The 20621-nt window shown below is 42.6% G+C and overlaps 1 protein-coding gene across 7 annotated transcripts in view; it reads left to right on the top strand.

Annotated features, from left to right (window-relative positions):
• The window catches only part of XRCC5 (X-ray repair cross complementing 5), a 154883-nt gene extending 135068 nt beyond the window's left edge, over positions 1-19815 (top strand). For 6 of the 7 annotated variants that reach the window (XM_088455758.1, XM_088455761.1, XM_088455759.1 and 3 more), the window contains exons 16-21: positions 7028-7097; positions 11583-11692; positions 12094-12190; positions 16956-17023; positions 17713-17784; positions 17865-19814. In XM_088455758.1, the coding sequence (XP_088311884.1) occupies positions 7028-7097; positions 11583-11692; positions 12094-12190; positions 16956-17023; positions 17713-17784; positions 17865-17879 (432 nt within the window). In that variant the 3' untranslated portion in view covers positions 17880-19814. Of the gene's footprint in view, positions 1-7027; positions 7098-11582; positions 11693-12093; positions 12191-16955; positions 17024-17668; positions 17785-17864 lie in introns of all 7 variants that reach the window. The other variant, XR_015872427.1, reaches the window with a different exon arrangement.
• The last annotated feature ends 806 nt before the right edge of the window (positions 19816-20621 follow it).

Raw genomic sequence — 20621 nt, 5'->3', positions numbered from 1 at the left:
TTGTAGTACTAAGGTGATTACAAATAGGCAAAATCTGTAGGTAGGATGTTGCATAGAAAATGAACCATACCAGGATACGTATAAACGTGACCTCTTCTCCTCCACTGCTCTCTCCACCTCAGGAAAGGGTATTTTCTGGCATTTTGTATCTTTTCAATACTGTTTAAATAAACAGTGTATATTAATTGACGGTCAGTCATTATTTAGCAATATAGCCTCCCCATGCGCACACACACACAGTGATTGCGGACACAGATTGGCACAGGACCAGCAGACTTCATGGTCAGGTAAGCAAACATTCCTCACCTAAAGCAACTGCAATTCTAGTGTCACATGTCACTCTGATACTACGTTCCTTTCCTGAGGTGGAGAGAGCAGTGGAGGAGAAGAGGTCACGTTTATACGTATCCTGGTATGGTTCATTTTCTATGCAACATCCTGCCTACAGTTTTTGCCTATTTGTAATCACCTTAGTACTACAAGGTACTACGATTCTGAACACCCTGCCGACCGTTTTTGCCCACCTGGGATGCATGTTATTTGTTGATGATTGTGTCATATTCAGTTGTAGAGACACACATTATTTATGACATTAGTGGTATTTATGCCACACTAGACTTGCATATTCATAGGGCTTCTGTCCTGAACACCCAGCCTCAAGTTATTGTCCACCAGTTTGTTAGTAAGATCAGACTGTGCTATACATACGTGGAGAGTCATATATCATTAAGACATCCCTTATCAAAATTATTCCGGTACTGAACACACAGCCTCAAGTTTTTGCTAACCCGTTTGTCATCAATACCTACATATTTATTAGATGGGACTATAGATAATTTATGGTTTAATACCTTGTTGGCATTTATACATTAGATCCATTACCACAGAGCGCTTTATCCTATTATTTTATATCTGTTTAGGAAGTGGGGATACTTCCAGAGAGAGCAGCTAATGGTCTATTAACATTTCCTCATCTACGAGCGCTGACTGTTTCATCTGTTTTTAATTTCACAACACTAGAAGAACAATTGTGTTGGTCAAGCAAGGTCTGAAGACCAACCTCAGTGCCCTGCCAAAAAATAAGCAGATCATCTATGAATCTGTAATACAAAATCACCTCTTTCATCAATATTCCCCCACTGTATAATAAGGTCTGTTCCACATCATGCTTGAAGGCGTTGGCATACGATGGGGCAACATTGGACCCCAACGCACACCCCGCCCTCTGCAAATAGAACTTTCCATCATGGAGGAAATAATTCCTCTCTAATGAAAGCCACAGTAATTTTATTAAAAAAAACTCCACCGCTGGACCTATATAGAAAGGATTATTGGTAATTAACTTTCTTACCGCCTCTGCACCTGCATGATGTGGAATACAGGTGTAGAGAGGCTGGTGACATCCACACTACACAAGTAATTCCTGTGTAATGATGCGCTGCTGGACCGCTTCCATTAGTAGTGAATACAATTCCCGTTTGTAGGAATTGGTAGAATCACCATGGAGCAATTCATATGTTGTCGGATCCTGGAGTTGTCTCAGGCATTCTTTCTTGTATGAAATTATGTCCTGCATCACCACAGCCCCTGCCTTATCCGCTGACTGAATAATTCTATAATTCCTTTGTGTCAGTCCCCGTAATGCCATTCTCTCTTCCTTGGATAAGTTTCTTTTAGTCGACCCTGATTCACCAAGGTCACCCTCCTCCTCCTCCAAGAGTCGTACTGTGTATATGTTTTGATAGACACATTCTGTGTTACTGGATTGAAATTTGAGCATGGCTGTAATTTTTTCAACTGTGTTGTTATATCAGAGACCACTTCAGTTTGTAGGGTGGCCTTACCAAAGTGATCCTTCAGTCGTAATGTCCGTTCAAAGCGGTACATATCAACCTTCCACTGGAATGGATCAATATTCTCAGTGGGGACAAACGATAGTCCTTTAGATAACACTTGTTTTTCCATTGAGGATAAGGGACATGATGAAAGATTTATAACAGACCCCTCTATTTGTGAGGTGGCCTTCTGTTGGACCCGACTCTCATTCTTTCGCCCGCCTCTTTGGCCTGTGGCTGGACTGTACACAGTGGAGCGAGTTTGTAAACCTAAAGGGAGTGTATTCTCGGTTGAGAATACATAGTATGTCATAATTTGGTTCTGATGATATATATTTTAGTTTCCTATGCTTTATGTCACATGTACAAACATGTAACAGTTATGCAGCAAGTATAATCAGATATCAGTAAAATAGGTAACATACTGTATATCTTTATAAGTCTGTTTTTGGTCATGTGGGGTTCTGCCAGCTATATTGTACACTGTTTAAATTGTTCAGCTGAAAGTCTGACAATATGTCTGTGTGTGTGTATGTATGTGTGTGTATATGTATATATGCGTGTGTGTGTGTGTATATATATATATATATATATAATTAGTGTAGTGTGTATGGATGACCATAGGGGCTGCTTTATAACTGCCTGAGTGGGGTAGTCCATATTTGTTGCCTAGTATAGATAGTTTTGATGGATACTTATATAAATGGTAATTATCCCAAGTTACAGTTACCAACATCGGATGCAGGGAAGACTTTCAGGTGCATATATTCTTTTTAATGTATATATATATATATTTTTTTACGGGAGTTTTAATGTGCTGATGGTTGCTTAACCGGGTGTTGCGCTCATGTGACTGGGCAGTGGCTGATGATGTCACCGGGCGGTGACGTGCTGACTGGCCGCGCTTCCCAGGGACTCATCGGCGGGTGTCCCACAGGTGAGATCAACTATGGTGTTAATGTGTTATTGGTGGGGGTATTTAAATATATATATATATATATATATATATATATATATATATATATATATATATATATATATATATATATAAATAATATTATATAAAAAAAAATTTCCCCAAGTCTTGTTGTGAAAAGTTACATCAGTGGCAATTAGTATATAATTAATTCTTTATGTACCAGAAAGACGGGATACGTTCAGGATCTCGGGGGTTAGGGGGAGAGATAGGTTTAGGCACTATAGGGGGAGTGTTAGGTTTATGGTGCGTGGAGGGGGAGATTAGGTTTAGGCATTAATTAGTATACATACAGCTGTCTGGATGCCAGCACCGGGATCCTGTGTCCAACCCTGGAAAGACAAAGGACCTTTTATTAAATTGTAAAAAAAATTAACTTTTATAACGTGCTTATACCGGTTCAGCTGCACCAATTAAGTGGTCCTCTGCTAGTTGAGGACCTATAAATAGAAATGGTAAAAAAAGGGGTACCTGTGGTGCACTACAACTTTGAATTTTAATTGAATTGGAGAAATTTCCACTGCTTAGGGGAATTTATTGCAATATTAGCTTTTGGTCAAACACAACCTTCTAGTTACTCTTCAAATCACCCTTTTGTTTATGTTTGGGATATTATTTAGAAAATAAAAGCCCTATGGCAGCCCATGGTTCTTATACCTGAATATTTTATTCTTGGTATATCAGAGGTAAAACTATATAAAACAATTTACAATACAAATCAATACGTAAATAGCATAAAACAACTTTTCGTAAATGCCACAGTACAGAAGGATAGATGTTATCTGCCACCTACACCCTTACAGGTGTGAGCTCTTAGGTGGACCTTTCATGTGATAGGTGCAGGTTTATCAAAACGATGACCCTACGCGTTTTATCCACATACGGGACTTCATCAGGGGTAAATACTTTTAAAAAAAAAAACATACGGTGATAAATACAATTGCATATTTACAATGTATAACAGATATATCCATAGTCCTTCACTGTAATCGATCTTTATTAATATTTATACAACCTGTAGACAGAAGAGAAGGTTCATATAAAGAAACTTTATTCAATAGGAGGTTTAACAATGGCTACTGACAACAGAGACACAGTAAAATTACATACCAAAAATGGAACTGGTCAGAATAAGCACTCCATGATATGGAACTGGTTAGAACACTCAGTGGTACAAGATTATTTTCCGTCCCTTAAAAGTGATAAATTCCTAGACAGGCTCTTAGAAGCCTAATAGGAGATGCAGACACATATTACATTATAAGATTTGGCATTTATTTTCAATATAGTCACATGTCGAGAGAAAAAAAATACATCAATAAGTAAATCCATAATAAATTAAGTACATACCAGGTGGTTCTTATAACCCTTATAGTGTGGGTCTAAATACACCCTCAATATTGTATATTATAAGTTTATTTTCTGTCCCTTAGTCAGGAAGGGCCAAAAAATTACACTCAAAAGTTTATAGAAAAATGTAGAATATTAAAAAATGATCAGTACATACCAAGTAGTTCTTATAACATTTTTACTGGGACAATTAGACTGATGTTTCTCAACCGATAAATGTAACCTAGTGTATAATGGACAATATTGTACCTTTATTATTATAAGTACATTTATTCCAAGGATATAATAAACATCCCTATTTAATGAGAAGGATACATACCGGATTCCTTAATACCAATTTAAATACAAGGACGTATCATATACTCCCAATATGTTAAAACGATAAGACCCAGGGCCTCATTCAGAGGCGGTCGGAGGATGCAAGCGGTCGCTCAGAAACTGGGCGGCCGCTTGCATCCTGACCGCCCGCCTCTGTTTCGGTCATTAGGCTGTGGGTTTACACCCACAGCTCTAACGACCGCTAGGGTGATGGTCGCGATGGTCAGAGACCATCGCGACCATCGGGGCTTACGACGAGACCCTAGGGTAGGGTCTCACTTGTCGTAAGCCCCGGAGAGCTTCTGGCTCTGTCAGAGCCGGAAGCTCTCCACTGACATCACTAGTGATGTCAGTGGGGCCTCCCCCAAACGGTAGGCGTTCCCATGGGAACGCCTCCGTTTGGTCTGCCACCCCCCCGGCCCGCCTTCCAAACGGGGCAAGCTGTCAATCAACATCAACAGACCGCCCCCTTTGGAAAGAGACCCGCTACGACCGGCGCTGTCGGTCGTAGCGGGTCTCACGCATGCGCACGAAGGAGCCGGCTCCCTCGTGCGCATGCGCACTTGACAAACATCGAGGCGGCCGTGCGGTCGTAGACCGTACGGCCGCCTCTGAATGAAGGCCCCAGTGCCAGGCAAGTGGTGAAACCTAATGTGAAGGATAATAGTATTATATGAATGAAATACATCCCTTTGTGGTGCCCGCTCCTCGGAAACTATGGGAGCGATGTTATAACGTCACTCCCATAGTGCACTGCGGGACCCGGAGCTGGCACCGGGGAGTGGGGTGGGGGGAATGATGTGAGGAGCCGGGCGCCCGCTGGTAACACAATCTCAGCGGGTGCTCGGCAAATGGAGGGTGCAGAGGGTGCGATCGCGCCTTAACAATCGCACCCCTTGCACCCTCCGTAGTTAGGGCAGACTCAGAAACGCCCTCCAGTGGCCGGCGCCCCTAGGAAGCTGCCTAAGCTTGCCTAGTGGCAGCGCCAACCCTGTATACTACAAAACAAGTATTGCATGTGACCACTTCATTAATGGTATAGGTGGAGCCATTATCCTGTTTAAAATCAATTGTTTTCTTCTCCATCAACCTGCAGCAATTACAATGGTTGCATGGAAAGCAACCATTTCTTTTAGGAAAAAACTGACTCAGTCGTTTCTCCTTTTTTCCGCTCCTCTAGTGTTCTCAGTTTGCTGGGAGCTATAATGCTTTTTAGATTTTTCGCTTTCCTAAACCAAATGTTAGACTTATCCGGAATGTGAGGACTTAATATAGGGTATTTTAACAATAAGTTTCAATGTCTCTCGAAGATTTTTTTTGACAGCATAATTTTCTATATTGAATTGGGTAATGAATGGTTTTTGCTCCCATTTGTTGGGTATAGCTTTGTTGGTATCAAGCAGTTCATCTCTATCCCTTTGGGCTGCTTTTACTCTTGCTTCCTCAACTTTAGTTGGATCATATCCCCTATCTGTAAACTGCTCCTTCATCATTAGGGATTGGGACTCATAATCTTCCATAGAACTACAGTTTTTTTGTGAGTCTTCGAAACTGAGCATATGGAACATTATTAATCCATTATTAAATCGTGTCTGATGGCTCATCTTTATTTACTTTGGAGAGATATTAACCCTGTTATAACACACAATAGGTGATCTGCTGTCTGGCAGAGGTGGGGTAAATCGGCATTATATGAGTCACAGCCAGAGCCCGGCCAATGTCTCATTTTTTTTAGACAGAGGTGATTAAAGCTCTGAAGCTGCCCACCCATTCTCATGGTGGAACATTGTCCCGCTGCCAGCTTAGTGATTCTTGGTACTTTGTCAATCATCTCCTGTATTTTCAAGGCCTGATGAAGTGAGAAGGGATGCTTTCTTTTTTGTGCAAATATTTGTTTATCGTCGGACAAACAGAAGTCAGTATTTTTATATGTAATATGATGTATTTTCTTGTATCTTTCTAGCTCTATTCATATGATTCTATTAATATTTCCAACTTATTTACATATCTGTAATAACTACAACTGTATCACCATGTAGTCCAACGTAGTGAAAAGAGAGAGAGAGGAGAACATAAACTCTGTGGAATTGAGCTTTGGTTGACCTGAGTGGCAGAAGAGAGTCTCTACAGTGCTGAAACAAAGTACATTCCTTCTGCAGGTGGCAACAAAATGGCAAAACAGTCTAAAGAAGGGAAAAATAATGAAAATTTAAGCCAAATGTCCTCATATTATGATATAACACAGCTTATATTTAACTGCTGCAAACATGAGTGAGCACGAAATCTCAATGCTTTTGTTTTTTTTTTATGTTCACTGCCTGTTGAAAATGGTAATCTGTGTTCTCTCTACATATGTCTCGTGGACAAACTGTAAGATATGGCCAGCACCGTATTTGTTTTTGGATTTGAATGTATGATGCAGAGAAGTATTATACCCACATACTACAGTATATAGTTAGTGTTACTGTATAATCATTGCATCACATAGTTTTCTGTATTTTTGGAGCTTGTCTGTAGGTCGAGGTGACCAGATGTCCTCTTGTTCTAGGTGGGCAGCGTGAATCCGGCTGATGACTTCCGGGCATTGGTCAGACAGAAAAACGCGAACATTCAGGATGGTGAGTTATCCTTAAATATAAATATTATTCCTTTTACATCCAATCTGGGGACGCTGTGACTGTGAGTAGATGGCTGGCACTGGCGTATAGGCACTAAAAAGTGTAAAGCTCCGCTCCCTCTAACCCCTCCCACCTCCACCAGACCTCCGTTTTTTCTTTCAGTGCCTTGGAGTAAGACATGTTTTTAGTTAACTAGATTTATTTTCTTTCTCCTTCGTTTCTCTGCACCTCAGTGCCTGTTTACAGGGCTCAGAGCGCCAGTAAGAGCCGGGCTTACAGCCTCATTTATCACCGAGTTTATAACTCAAAACTAGTGATAAATATCACTTTTTCTGATAAATGGTGCTCCAGCCAATCAGCTCCCAACTGTCATTTTTCTAACTGTTGACAGTTGGGAGCTGATTGGCTGAGCACCATTTATCAGAAAAAGTTATATTTATCGCTAGTTTTGAGTTATAAACTCGTTGATAAATGAGGCCCTTAGAGAGCTGGGTGTGCGCTCTTCTCCTGCTCTGCTCCTGCCAGGGGGTCACCATTTCACTAGTCTTAGTGTCTGGGGCTATACCTCAAAAGATTTAAAAAATGAAGCACACCTGTTGTGGACCGGAGCTCTTGAACCTGGATAAGGAAGCGACAGCCTACAAACACGCACCCACCGGTACACTGTGCCGTTCAGGGTGATTCTGTGACCGGGTGACATGGCCGTCATGTAGCTAAAGTTTATTTGTTAAATGGACACCGCAGGAGATTGTTTGCAGCGCCATCTTCACCCTTCTTCTAGTGATGTACTGCGTTTGGCTCCTCCTTCATCCTTCCCTGGCAGGCTTCTAGCTGTGCAGATCACTCAGGCACCATCTTCCTCTGACAGACACGCAATGAGGCTGCAATTTTCAGCAGCGGCCTTGGGGACGTTTGCAGGGAGTTCTTGGCTCCACTATAGCTGGCTCCACATAGCGGTGATGTGATTGTGTAATTGTATGTGGGGATTATAAACTGCTTGGTAGTTTAACCCTGCTACTGCATTTAGGTTACTGATACATTTTTACTTTATTTAAGAATATTTGTGGGGATTATAAACTGTGCCTGTTTAGTTTATTAACTCTACTGCTACTGAAGGGTAATTTCAGGTTTCCCAAGTATACTACGGTTCCATATACTTAACTGAGCATTGCTATACCATTAATTTTGTTTTATTCCTGCACTTCTGTTCTATAGCTTATGCTGGCTGGGCATACACTATGCAATTATCTGTCAGAGATCTGTCCAATCTGGCTGGTTGGAATGAAAATCTGGTAATGTATGGGAGCAAATGACAATAGAAATTTGCTCCTAAACAGACCAGAAATTTGCTCCTAAACGGACCAGATTTTCCTTCCCACCAGACAGATTTGACAGTTATCTGACAGATAATTGTAGAGTGTATGCCCAGCATTAGACAGGTTTAATATTTTGCTGGAAAATAGTTACCTCTCGACAGTATAACAAATATTGTGTGTTGATCCTGCACTGTTTCAATTTAAATTTAGGCAGGATTCATTTGCTTGGTTAGTTTCAATCTATCCACCTGCACTATTCCTTAGGTTAGAAGACATTTAGGCAGGTTTTTTGTCTTTGCTTATCTATTTTACGGATTTTTATTTTCTTTGTCTTTTATTTGTATAACAACATGTCAGGGAAACCAGAAAAGGCTTCTAAAGCAGAGTTACCATGCAGCCTTATTTTATACATGTTCCAGATGTGGAACACAAGTAACCAAAGGTCACACAGAGCCAAGTGCTCTCTACGCAGTCTTTGAGACTGAGGGCGTGGACTGGCTGTCAGGTGGATGAATTGCTGATCCCGGAATGGGCCCAAGCTATAGCAGAACTTATGAGGCAGGGAGATCGCTGACAAGACAACAGTATTGTTAGAAGATATCCTAAGCAAACTATAGATTTTTCTGGTTTGTGTCCCCTGTCTGTGGCTTTGTCTTCTAGCGACAATGCTTTCTGTGGTGCAGTTGTCAGCACACGTCACGGTGATTAACTATTCTAGCCATTCTTCTTAGAGTAATGCTGGAAACCTCTGGAAACTGCACCATAGCTATGTTTGGCCAGGACAGCTGAGCTTGAAGACAGATAGTTTTTACTGGATAGAACATTTTGGATTTGAAGAGCTTTGCTTTTATTTACTATTGGGGTCTGCAACCTTCTCATTGCTATACAGGGAATTGCTAAGGCGCAGTTTTCTTGCCCAAATGAGCTGGCAATGTAGCTTTTGTTGCCTGTAACACATGAAGGTGAAGTGATTTGTCCAAAGTCTCAGAAGGCTGAAATGAGGGTTCATATCATGATTTTCAGCAAGTTCCTATATCGTAATTTCCAGCACATTAGAAAGTTCATTTCAATAAACCGTATTTTGTAATGAGAACTCGCCGCAGCTTAATTTGGCTGCTATTGGCTAAGTGCCACATCATGGAGAATGTTAAATACAAGTGCCTGGACTTACTCCATCAATGCCAGTGTGAGCTGGATCATAGATAATGTATAGAGAGCAGTGCAGACAGTGTGTGCCATTCCTGAGATATATGATGATTACACAGGGTGACATAGGAGACATCCGTTTTCCCAGCAAGATGCTGTTTCTGTGTAATGCCGCACACCCACTACCCAACCCAGGGAAGACAGTAGGATTGCGAAATCATAATCGTACCGTCGTTCCTCGTCTCTTGCCGTGCCTACACTGAACAATCAGTCGTTCAGTGTAGGCACCCTCCATCATCCCTGAACATGGTCAATCTGTCGTTATCGTCAGATTAACCAGCATGTTTGGGTGATTGATGTCGGAAACGACCAGCGGGAGCGCGCATCGCTGGTCGTTTATGACATTTGCATGCCCAATTTGTGCCCAATTAACAAGCTATCGTTATCGTTCAATCGCTCTGTTTAATCGGGTAGTGGATACCCGCCTTTAGAGATATACAAGTCAAGTTTTTAACAGTTTACTGCTCCACAAGATCTCTGAAGGTCTCCTGTGGTATCTGTCATCAAGACTTAGTAGCAAATCCTTTAAGTCCTCTAAATTGTGAGGTGGGGCCTCTGTAGCTCATACTTGTTTTTCCAGAATATTCAACAGATGCTCGATCAAATTGAGATCTGGGGAATTTGGAGGCCAAGTCAACACCTTGAACTCTGTCATGTTCCTCAAACCGTTCCTGAACAATGTTTACTGTGTGACAGATTATCCTGCTGAAAGAGGCCACTGCTATCAGGGAATACAGTTGCCATGTAGGGACGTACTGTTCTTGTTTCAACAATATTTAGGTAGATGGTACGTGTCAAAGTAACATCCACATGAATGTCTGGACCCAAGGTTTCCCAGCAAAACATTGCTCAGAGTATCACACTGCCTCCTCTGGCTTGCCTTCTTCCCATAGCGCATCCTGGTGCCATCTCTTCCCCAGGAAACTGACGCACACGCACCCGGCCGCCCACGTTATGAAAAAGAATGTTATTCAGTCGACCAGACCACCTTCTTCCATTGCTCCATGGACCAGTTCTGACGTTCACGTGCTTATTGTAGGAGCTTTCTCCTCTCCCCTGTTACCTCCCACAAATGCTCCCTGACTGTTATTCACACTGCAGCCAAGTCCTTGTTGCGACAGCCATCGTTAAAGAAACATGATGCATGCGTAGTGCAACTCATATGCATGGACAGACAACCGGTAATCGCTCTACTGCATTGCATCCATATCTTAACCACTCCCATATTTCATAACCATTTTCTTGTCATGTATGAACACTGGGCATCATGGCGGGGGCTCTTTAGACATTTACCCTATGTGTTATAAGAAGGATTTGAGGTGATGCACTGAGCTTTCCCAGCGTATTTGCCATATACCGCACAGAAATCCAGCACTGCTGTTACAATCTGACACTACATTGCCGCCTGAGGTTTTAATTTAACACTCCAATGGGAAGACGCATGCTGCACTAATAAAACAGGGAAAAGAAGACGGCTAAGTAATGTTTTTATAGCTTTAATTTAAGAGACTGCAACTTTTAACAGTGACAAATTTAAAGCAATGCAGTTAATCTGTGACTTGGGAAGTGGAGTGTTCAAAGTATAAGTGTTTTACTTAGTTGCTGCTGCTAATGAAATATACAGCAGTGTTTTCCATGGCTCATATAATATATTTTGTATTTTATTGTGTTAGTAACTTGAGCTGGGAGGGGTAAAGTGGTTTATGAAGGACAAGTAACACTAATCAGTTACACATCAAACTGAGCTTTTTTTTGTGTAGAATATATTGAATCTTTGATGTAACACTAAGTCTTGTTTGCTTTAAGAATGCTCCATAATGCCCCAAAGCTTTTCACTTTTTGTCTGATGGATATCACAGCGAACATATTTGTGCCCCTCCGGTTTCTCCTTCATATGATTACAGATTGTCGTCTTCTCAGATGAGTGTTTCTCCTCCTCATTGTGTTTTGTTTCATCTTTCAGTGACCAGTCAGCTGATAAAACGTATCTTTGAATGTCTGGACACTAAACAGTCCCAGTATTACATGAAGAGTATGAGCTGCATTAAATGTTTCCGAGCGGAGGCCATTAAGGTACGTAACTGTCCATTGGCTTCCGATCAGCACAGTTTCATTTGTTCCTCTCTGTGACCATATAGTGCTTGTTCGAATGCAACGAAGACTAATCATTAAATATAATGTACCGTATACTAGCTGTTGCTGTTGTTTTGAATTATAGTTTCTGTTTTCTTTAGCATTAATCTACTTTACTTGTTCAATTCCCTATTGGGTTTACTGTGTAAAGTGCTATTATTGTCCAGGCTGCGATATTATATAAATGAAATAATACTAGATTAGATACCATGTACGGATTATTGGTAGTATATCTGTAATGTACATTTACACTGCTATATGATGCACTTTCACCACTTATTATATTGTTATATTATATAATATTGGATCATTTAACAAATTTCCTCTATTTGTACATGAAGCTGTCCCATGTCCAGCTCTTCAATGATTTTCTCCATTTGTTGAAAGAGAAGGTTGCAGGCACCACACTCAAGGAATTCTGGGAAATTGTTGTTCAAGGTAAATAATTTGCTGCTTGGTTTGTGTTCAGTCACTTCTACTGTATGTGCTAGAAACTCTGTTTCTTCTTCCTCCACTAGGGGGCACAGGGACAATGCTGGGTATAGCCTGGAGAGGAGAGTCTGGGCAGCAAATGGTTAAAAACAAATACCCACAAAGCCCAGGCTCCCCTCCTCTGTACCCCGCCCTAAGACAGAGGACCTTCAGTTTTTGAGTTTGGTGCTAGGCAGGAGCTGGGCACTAGGTTTTGGGGGGGCTACTTTAGGTGGTCACCTAAAATTTTATTTCACTTTTATTTAATTTATTTTTACTTAGTTTATTTACTGAGTGTGCAGTGGAAGGCATCCTATAAGATGCCCCCACTGCTTCTCCCATCACCCCAGTGCCGGTGGCCGCAGCATTGGCGACTGGACCAGTGACTTCGGCCGCGGTCTCCTCTTCATCGGATCCGCAGCTGTCGCTCCACGGGGGACAAGGTAAGCAGCGACTCCCTGCGTGTAGAGAGGCGCGAGTTCTGCCGAAGCAAGAGACCTCCGGCGGTGCTGGTTGGTGGAGCTCCCGGTTCACCACGCTCTCCACTAGACCACCAGGGATGCATACTGTGGTTCAGGGGCTGCTTAATATTCCCGGGGGGTTTTGCCAGAAGGGGGAGGCAGCGCTTACCTGTTCACCCCTCCCCCACCCCTGGAGCGCGCTTCACCCTTGCAGCCAGTAAGCCCCAGGTATATCCTCACTTCTCCCCTCCCCTTCCTAGATGCTGGGCGGCCATTTTACTGCATGCCTGCCTCAGCGCTGGAGTAAAGGTCTTGCCTCGGGTGCTCACCGAAGTGATTTAGTTTCTATGGTTGCACACATGAGAGGAAGCTTCTTTTCTCTCCGGAGCAGCCACAGATTCGGGGGTTTAACTTCTGATATTTCTGCTTCAGCGGTTGCGTCAAGAAGAGCACTCTGGCTGCGCACCTGGAAGGCGGACACAGAATCGAAGAAGGCCCTGGAAGCCCTCCCTTATTCTGGTGACATTTTGTTTGGTCCAGAATTGAACAAGATAGTGACTACGCTAGCAGCTTCTAGATCTGCTGTCTTGCCATCGGTTACCACCCCGAGATCAGACCTTCTACATCTCGTTCCTTTTGTCCTCAAGGCAAGGCCAGAGGTCAGCCCTTTCCCAGAAACCAGGTTTCAGCTTCTAAAAGCTCCAAACCCAAAGATTCTTCATTTTTCGGCGGTGTGGATACAGACCACAACAGATGCTTGGGTCAGAGGTGACGTGTCTCAAGGCTACACTCTCACCTTTCGTCAGCGTCCACCTTCCCGATTCTTTTCCACCGGCCTGCCTACACAGCCAGAAAAAGCAAAAGCTCACGAGGCCTCAGGGGTCATCATTCCGATTCCCCCTTCCCAGAGAAGGGTAGGTTTTTACGCCAATCTATTTTTCGTTCTGAAGCCGGACTGCTCCTTTCGACCCATCCTCAACTTGAAACATAAACAAGTTTCTTTGAATTCCCAGATTCTGCATGGAGTCTCTTCAGTCCATCATTCTAGCAATGGAACCGGGGGGGATTTTATGGCATCGTTGGATATACAAGATGCATATTTGCATATCCCTATACGAGCCAATTACCACCAATTTCTCATGTTTGCTATCCAAACCAGTCACTACCAGTTTCAAGTGTTGCCCTTTGGTCTATCCACAGCCCCTCGTGTGTTCACGAAGGTGATGGCTGCACATTTGCGCCGACGGGGTGTCCAAATTTTACCAGACCTGGACGACTTGCTGCTACTGACGTAATCTCCGACAGTTCTCAAAGAACACATCCATCTAACGGTAGAGCTTCTGCAATCTCACGGTTGGATAATCAATTGGAAGAAGTCCACGCTATCACCGTCCCAGGAGATGCTCCACCTAGGAGCACTGTTGGATTCCAGAGCTCAGCGAGTATTCGTCCCTCCGGGAAAGATTTTGACTTTACAGACACAAAAACGGAATCAGTCAGCGTCGAGTGTCCATACACTCGGGCATGCAAGTTCTGGGGTCGTTGGTCTCAACGTTTGATATGGTAGAGTACAGTCAGTTCCACTTCCGGTCTGTCCAGGGTCTTAATCTGAAACAATGGATCAAGTCTCGCCTGAACCTCAAGGCTCAGACAGTACTTCTTCCTCAGGAGGTACTTCTCTCCCTGCTGTGGTGGTTCCAGCGATCACATCTGGACAAGGGATGCCAATTTTGGATCCAGGACTGGGTCCTTCTCACCACCGATGCCAGTCTTCGAGGGTGGGGAGCGGTCACTTGTCACCTAACATTTTAAGGACGTTGGACATGTCGAGAGTCTGCTGTCTTATCAACATTCTGGAACTTTGTGCTGTGTACAGAGCCCTGTGTCGGGCACAACACCTCCTTCGGGGACGTCCGGTGAAGGTTCAGTAGGACAATGCCACAGCGGTGGCCTACATAAACCACCAGAGAGGCACTCGAAGTCCGGGAGCCATAAAGGAAGTCAGCTGAATTCTTCATTGGGCAGAGCATCATCTTCCTGCACTGTCCACCGTATTCATCCCTGGCGTCCAAAATTGGGAAGCGGACTTTCTAAGTCGGCAGGACATTGATGAAGGCGAGTGGGTGCTGCATCCGGACGTTTTCCAGCTATTGGCCCGTTGCTGGGGCCTACCAGACATCAACATGATGGCATCTCGCTAGAACCATCAACTTCCTCGATATTGCTCCAGCACCAGGGATTCGAACGCTCTCCTGGTGGATGCGCTAACTGTTCCTTGGACCTTCCCCCTGATTTGTTTTTCCATGATTCCTCAGGTCCTCTGCAAATTCAAGTGGGAAGGAGGCACTTTGATTCTAGTGGCTCCGGATTTCCCTAGACACGTGGTATACAGATCTACTGGGCCGCTCCATAGACGCCCCTCTTCGGCTTCCGCTGCACCCGGATCTGCTGTCTCAGGGACCATGTTTCCATCCGGACCTGGCCAGACTCGGTTTGACGGGATGGCTCTTGATACATCATCCTAAGAGCGAAGGTATTCTCTCGAAGAGTGGTTCGGGCCATGCTACAGGCTAGAAAGCCTTCTTTAGCGCTTGTTTATCACAGAATTTGGCGTACTTACTTTGCCTGGTGTTCGACCAGAGGTCCCAGGTCTTTTAGTCTTTCCCGGATCCTTTCTTTTCTACAGACTGGTCTGGACGTGGGCCTACAGCTCTCGTCCTTGAAGGTATCTGCTTTGTCGGTCCTCTTCCAAAGGCAGATTGCTGTACTGCCGGAAGTGCGTACCTTTTTTCAAGGAGTTCTCCATATTCAGCCACCATTTGTGTCTCCTGTGGCTCCTTGGGACCTTTCTTTGGTTCTCCGAGCTTTGCAGGCTTGCTCCCTTTGAGCCATTACAGTCAGTGGATTTGCGCTGGATCACGTGGAGGACTGTTTTTCTACTGGCCATCGTATCTTACCGGCGGGTGTCTGATTTGAGCGCTCTTTCTTGTCGCTCCCCATTTTTGATTTTCCATCCTGACAAGGCTGTGCTACAGACGCGCCTGGGCTTCCTTCCTAAAGTGGTATCCCGTTTCCACATTAATCAGGAGTTTATTGTTCCGGCATTCCAGCCTACAGATTCTCTCCACTGGTAGATTCACTGAATGTGGTAAGGGCTCTCCGGATTTGTGTCAGACGGACCAAGGAGATTAGTAAGTCAGACTCTCTCTTTGTGTTGTATGATGTTCTTAAGCGGGGCTGGCTGGCCTCTAAGCAAACATTGGCCAGGTAGCTTTGCCTCTCCTTTCGCCATACTTACTCCCTGGCGAACCGTCCTGCCCCTGCCATGGTGACTGCACATTCCACGCAGTCAGTTGGGTCTTCTTGGGCAGCGCGCTGTGGGGCATCTGTTGAATGGCTCTGTAGGGCTGCCACATGGTCGTCTGTTCATACCTTCATCAGGTTTTATGCATTTGACACTGTTGCGTCCTCGGACGCCACCTTCGGGAGTTCTGTGTTCACTGTAGCTTTGGAGCATCCACGCCCATAGAGCACTGCTTTGGGACATCCCAGCGATGTCCCTGTGCCCCCTAGTGGAGGAAGAAGAAAATGAGACTTATGTCTTACCTGTTAAGTCATTTTCTTCAACTCCATAGGGGGCACAGGGCGCCCACCCTGATGCACCTGTCTGCTGGCGGTGTTTCCTTGGTGACCGGTCCGGCTGTACTCTCCATGGTATGGATGGTTCTGTATGTATGCCGGCCTTCCTTCTCTTCTCCTCTTCCTCGCTCCTGCTTTGGGCTTGCTATCTAAAAAAAGAAGGTCCCCTGCCTGGGAGCAGGGTATAGAGTAGAGGAGCCTGGGCTTTGTGGGTTTTTGTATTTAACCATTTGGTGCCCAGACTCTCCTCTCCAGGCTATACCCAGCTTTGTCCCCGTGTCCCCTATGGAGTCGAAGAAAAAGACTTGACATTTGACTGTATGTTTCACTCTCGCTGGACTTCAAGGTGAGGCTCTGGCAAAAACCTCATAAGTAGATAATTAAAACTACATAATTTTCCCTTTTACTCCCCACTATCTCCTTTGCAAGCATTTCACCACAACAGTCCCCTTGTGCGTTAAACTCTGTTTTCATATTGGACTCTGTCTTTCTACCAGCTTGGCAACGGCAGCATTTTCTTCAGTTCTTACTACTGTCCCCAATGTATATTTTTTCTGTCTCTTACTGACATGCGGCCCCTCTGTCCAAGGCTATCTCGAGTTGGCGCCTCTCATTTTCTGTTTGTTTTCCAGATGAAATTTCCCTAATAACATCCAAGGAGTCGAAAGATAGCTCAGTAACTCCAGACGAGGCCAAGCAGGTACGAGCAGCTACTAATTAATGAAGGAGGTTTTTTGGTCAATGATGATTTGATTGAGGAGGTGGATTTTCTCATCATTCACAGGCATGATCAGACAGCATAGGTCTGTAGCACCTCCATTTATAGAATTTATTATTATTATTATTCTTTATTTATATGGCGCCACAAGTGTTCCGCAGCGCCTTACATAGTACATAAAATTAATAAGTGAACAAAAAAAAACCCAAAAAACAAACAAGTAACTTACAGTACAGTGAAGGACATTATATACATTGCTGCAATAGTGATTAAAACACTCACAATAAGCAGCAGGGAGTTGGCAGAGACGTGTTAGGTAAGGAGTAGAAGAAAGTGTAAGGAGAAGCACATGAGGGAAGAGGTCCCTCCTCGTGAGAGCTTACATTCTAAAGGAGTCAGATATCAGATAGTCAGTAGAATATACAAATATACAGATATCAGGTTCAGTATGTTCCCCTGTATCTGACAGCTGTCTACATCTCCATCAGTGACACCCACTAGAAACTGAACTTATTAGAAAAGGTCAGTATGGGAAATAAATGTACAGGGAAAGGTCTGCAGACAGTCCTGATGTTTCCTGGTCAGTTTAACCCTTCATCTGCTCATATTCCTTATTTCCCTGCCTAGGTGACACAAAGCGTACTCCAATCAGCTCAAACTTTTTCTTGCAGTTCTTGGCCCTAAATGAGAAGAAAGCAGAAGACACGAACATGTTGCAAGAGGAGGGGGATGTGGACGATCTGGTAAGAACACATGAAGTATATTCCTATATCTTTGTGATCTTCCATAATGTGACTCCTCTGACAGTACATTTCCCTTCCAGCTGGACATGATGTAACCGTGGCCACATGGGCACTGAGGCACCGAGTATTGGAAGACAAAGGACCAACGTTGTCAAATGTTTACATTGTATCTTGATCTCCCTAAAGTTTTACAGGAAGATCTGATGGTGGGATATTGTCTAGGATTTTGTACAATAATCGAAGTGCACAGTTTGAGTAGATGTTATTGAAACACAAATTGTACATTGAGAGAGCTTTTGAGACAGTGTAGCTAGTTTATTTTAAACTAAAGCGAGTGCTAAACAAAATGTTTAAAAAAAAAACCTTATCCATTTGCTCAGGATTACCCCAAAGTACTGGACCCAACTCACAGCTACTGAAGTGATGATTTTGTCTGTACCACAATGTGCATAGGAGATTCCAATGTTCAGTATCTGTGAGTAAAGCAAGAAAATACGGAGATGCACTGGGGGCACTTGCATAGAGAATGGGTTTGGGGATAGTGAAGCTTTGGGCCAGTTCAACCCAAAAAGCCTGATTGAAGTGATTTACATATTTAATTCGTTGTGTTTTCTTGGCAATTGCCTTTTTTTTATTGTTTTAGCATCTCCTTTAGTTTATATATAAAAATATAACTTAGCTGGCATATAGGAGCGGACCTTTTAATAACAATTAGAGCTATGTTATGCAAATCACAAGTACAGTGAATTATCAGAATGAGGTACATAGAATGTGCTATGAACATGAGCACTTTCCGCTACCATACTTTGCACTAGAGATGTCTACAAGGGTATATTTACCACTCATCTGTTCATCTAATCTGCATACTGTATGTTAACATAAGCAGTTCCTTCCATATTTTATAATCTGCATATATAGTAGGACGCCTTATATCTTGATGTATAGGATGTTTTACAAATCACTTGGACAGTAAAGTCCCCCCCTTAGTTAATATCACTAAGTAATATACAGTATATTCATCTATCATCTGTATTCATAATAGAGTTAAACGATACTCATGTTGAATATAAGTGCATTTTATTAACTAATACAGCTCTCCACCAAAATCCATCTGCATTCTTTGATAAACATGCTGCGCTTATTTTGCCCCGAATTGAAGCAGTGCCTTTAAACGTGTGTGTGTATATATGTATATAAATATATATATATATATATATATATATATATACATGCCTTTAAATATGTGGCTATACTGTATCTATATGGATGTTGATAATGTTTGTACCTAATAGAAATTATATTGGTTCCCATAAATTGCTGGAATTACCCCTGGTACTTGAAACAGTTTGTTGCTACAAAATATGGTGAAAATCTTGCATTCCTTACCAACATTTGTAGCGTGCATGGTCTTTGCAGTTCACAGATTTTTTTTCCATGGTTACAGATATTGCTAAGGAGTGACAGATATTAAGAAGTCCTCTTTAAAGTATTTTAGTCAAATAAGTAATTTGTTACCCAGCATAATGATTTTGTTTAGTGAACTATTATCCTCAAGCATTTCATATAGATCTCTCACTTTTGTAGAAAACAACTTCCATTGTACGTATAGTATAGTGGTCCTTTTAGTGCGTTGATTTAATTTTGAATTTTTTAGTGGCCGAATGTCTGGCGATTGCAGACTCCTATTCAAACAAGGATTCATTAACTTAAATTAAAGTTAGGAAAATCAGAACATTTTGCAAGGGTGTTGGTTGTTTCAGAATATTATAAAATTGCTAAATAATTCCCTTTCACATATAATGTGTCATTAGTGTCCTCTGGTTTATTGATACTTCTCAAGCTGTTACTGTGCTAGGCAGTAACCGTAAAACTTCATTCACGCATGAGCCGGTAATATGTGCATTTGAGGACATCAAAGTGATGTAATTTTATGCCAGATGTGTCATTAATTCAAAGCAAGCCACATATTGAGGATATTGCATTCATGCCCAATAAACCTTTGGTGATTCTCCATTGACTTGCCTATATCTGAAGCCTTTAAATCACTGCTCAACCGGTACTTTTTTGCCTGTAAACATTTCTTCTAACTCAACAATTTAGAGTGACTCTAAAAGTCAGTGCATTCTATTCAAATTGCTTTTCAAACACCAGGGGCCAAATTGCCAATCTTAGCAACATTTTTCCTCTGGCATACAACCCAAGCTCCTGTATGAGTGTGTCATCCTGTTACTCTGCACGTAAGATCGGGTGATTTTACAACAGAAATGAACAAAAGTAAAAGTACAAATGTTCCCATGAAAATAAAATCTTCCCATTTTACCTTTCTATACACCAATAACTTTTTATTTTTTGTTGATACCCTTTAAACAGAGTGAGGGCAGGTTAGCAAGATGTTAAATTCATTGATAGAAGGGACCATTGAGCAATAAACCATATAATTGGAAGTATATGTGAGGAGAAAGGGTAGACAAAGCAGTTTGTTTTACCCAGCAAGCTTCCTGGCAAGTTTCTCTCTCCTAATTCCCAAGTGAGTGAGAGAGAGACCAACCATTGCAGTTTATTATTCAGACACTTTGAAAGGGCAGTCCAAACATGTGTTGGCCTAATGAGCAACTGATCCTACTCCCTCCCTACATCCAGACTGCATGATCAGGTTTTTGTAACTCCAGAAGACAACAAAGACTCCCATATTTCCTGCTATAAACAAAATAAATGTCCACTGTGGAATATTGCTTTTCATTAAGAAATAATGGGCTTTGTTGAAAACCTTGGATCTACAGTATATACTAATTTAAAAGCAAAAGTTCACAACAGTCCCTTATGATCTTTAAGAAAAT

This window comes from Taudactylus pleione, unplaced genomic scaffold (assembly GCF_031769625.1).
Source record: "Taudactylus pleione unplaced genomic scaffold, aTauple2 ptg000671l, whole genome shotgun sequence".
In the NCBI taxonomy this organism is placed as follows: domain Eukaryota; kingdom Metazoa; phylum Chordata; class Amphibia; order Anura; family Myobatrachidae; genus Taudactylus; species Taudactylus pleione.
The sequence above is the reverse complement of the archived record's forward strand: the minus strand, read 5'-3'. Positions and strand labels throughout refer to the sequence as shown.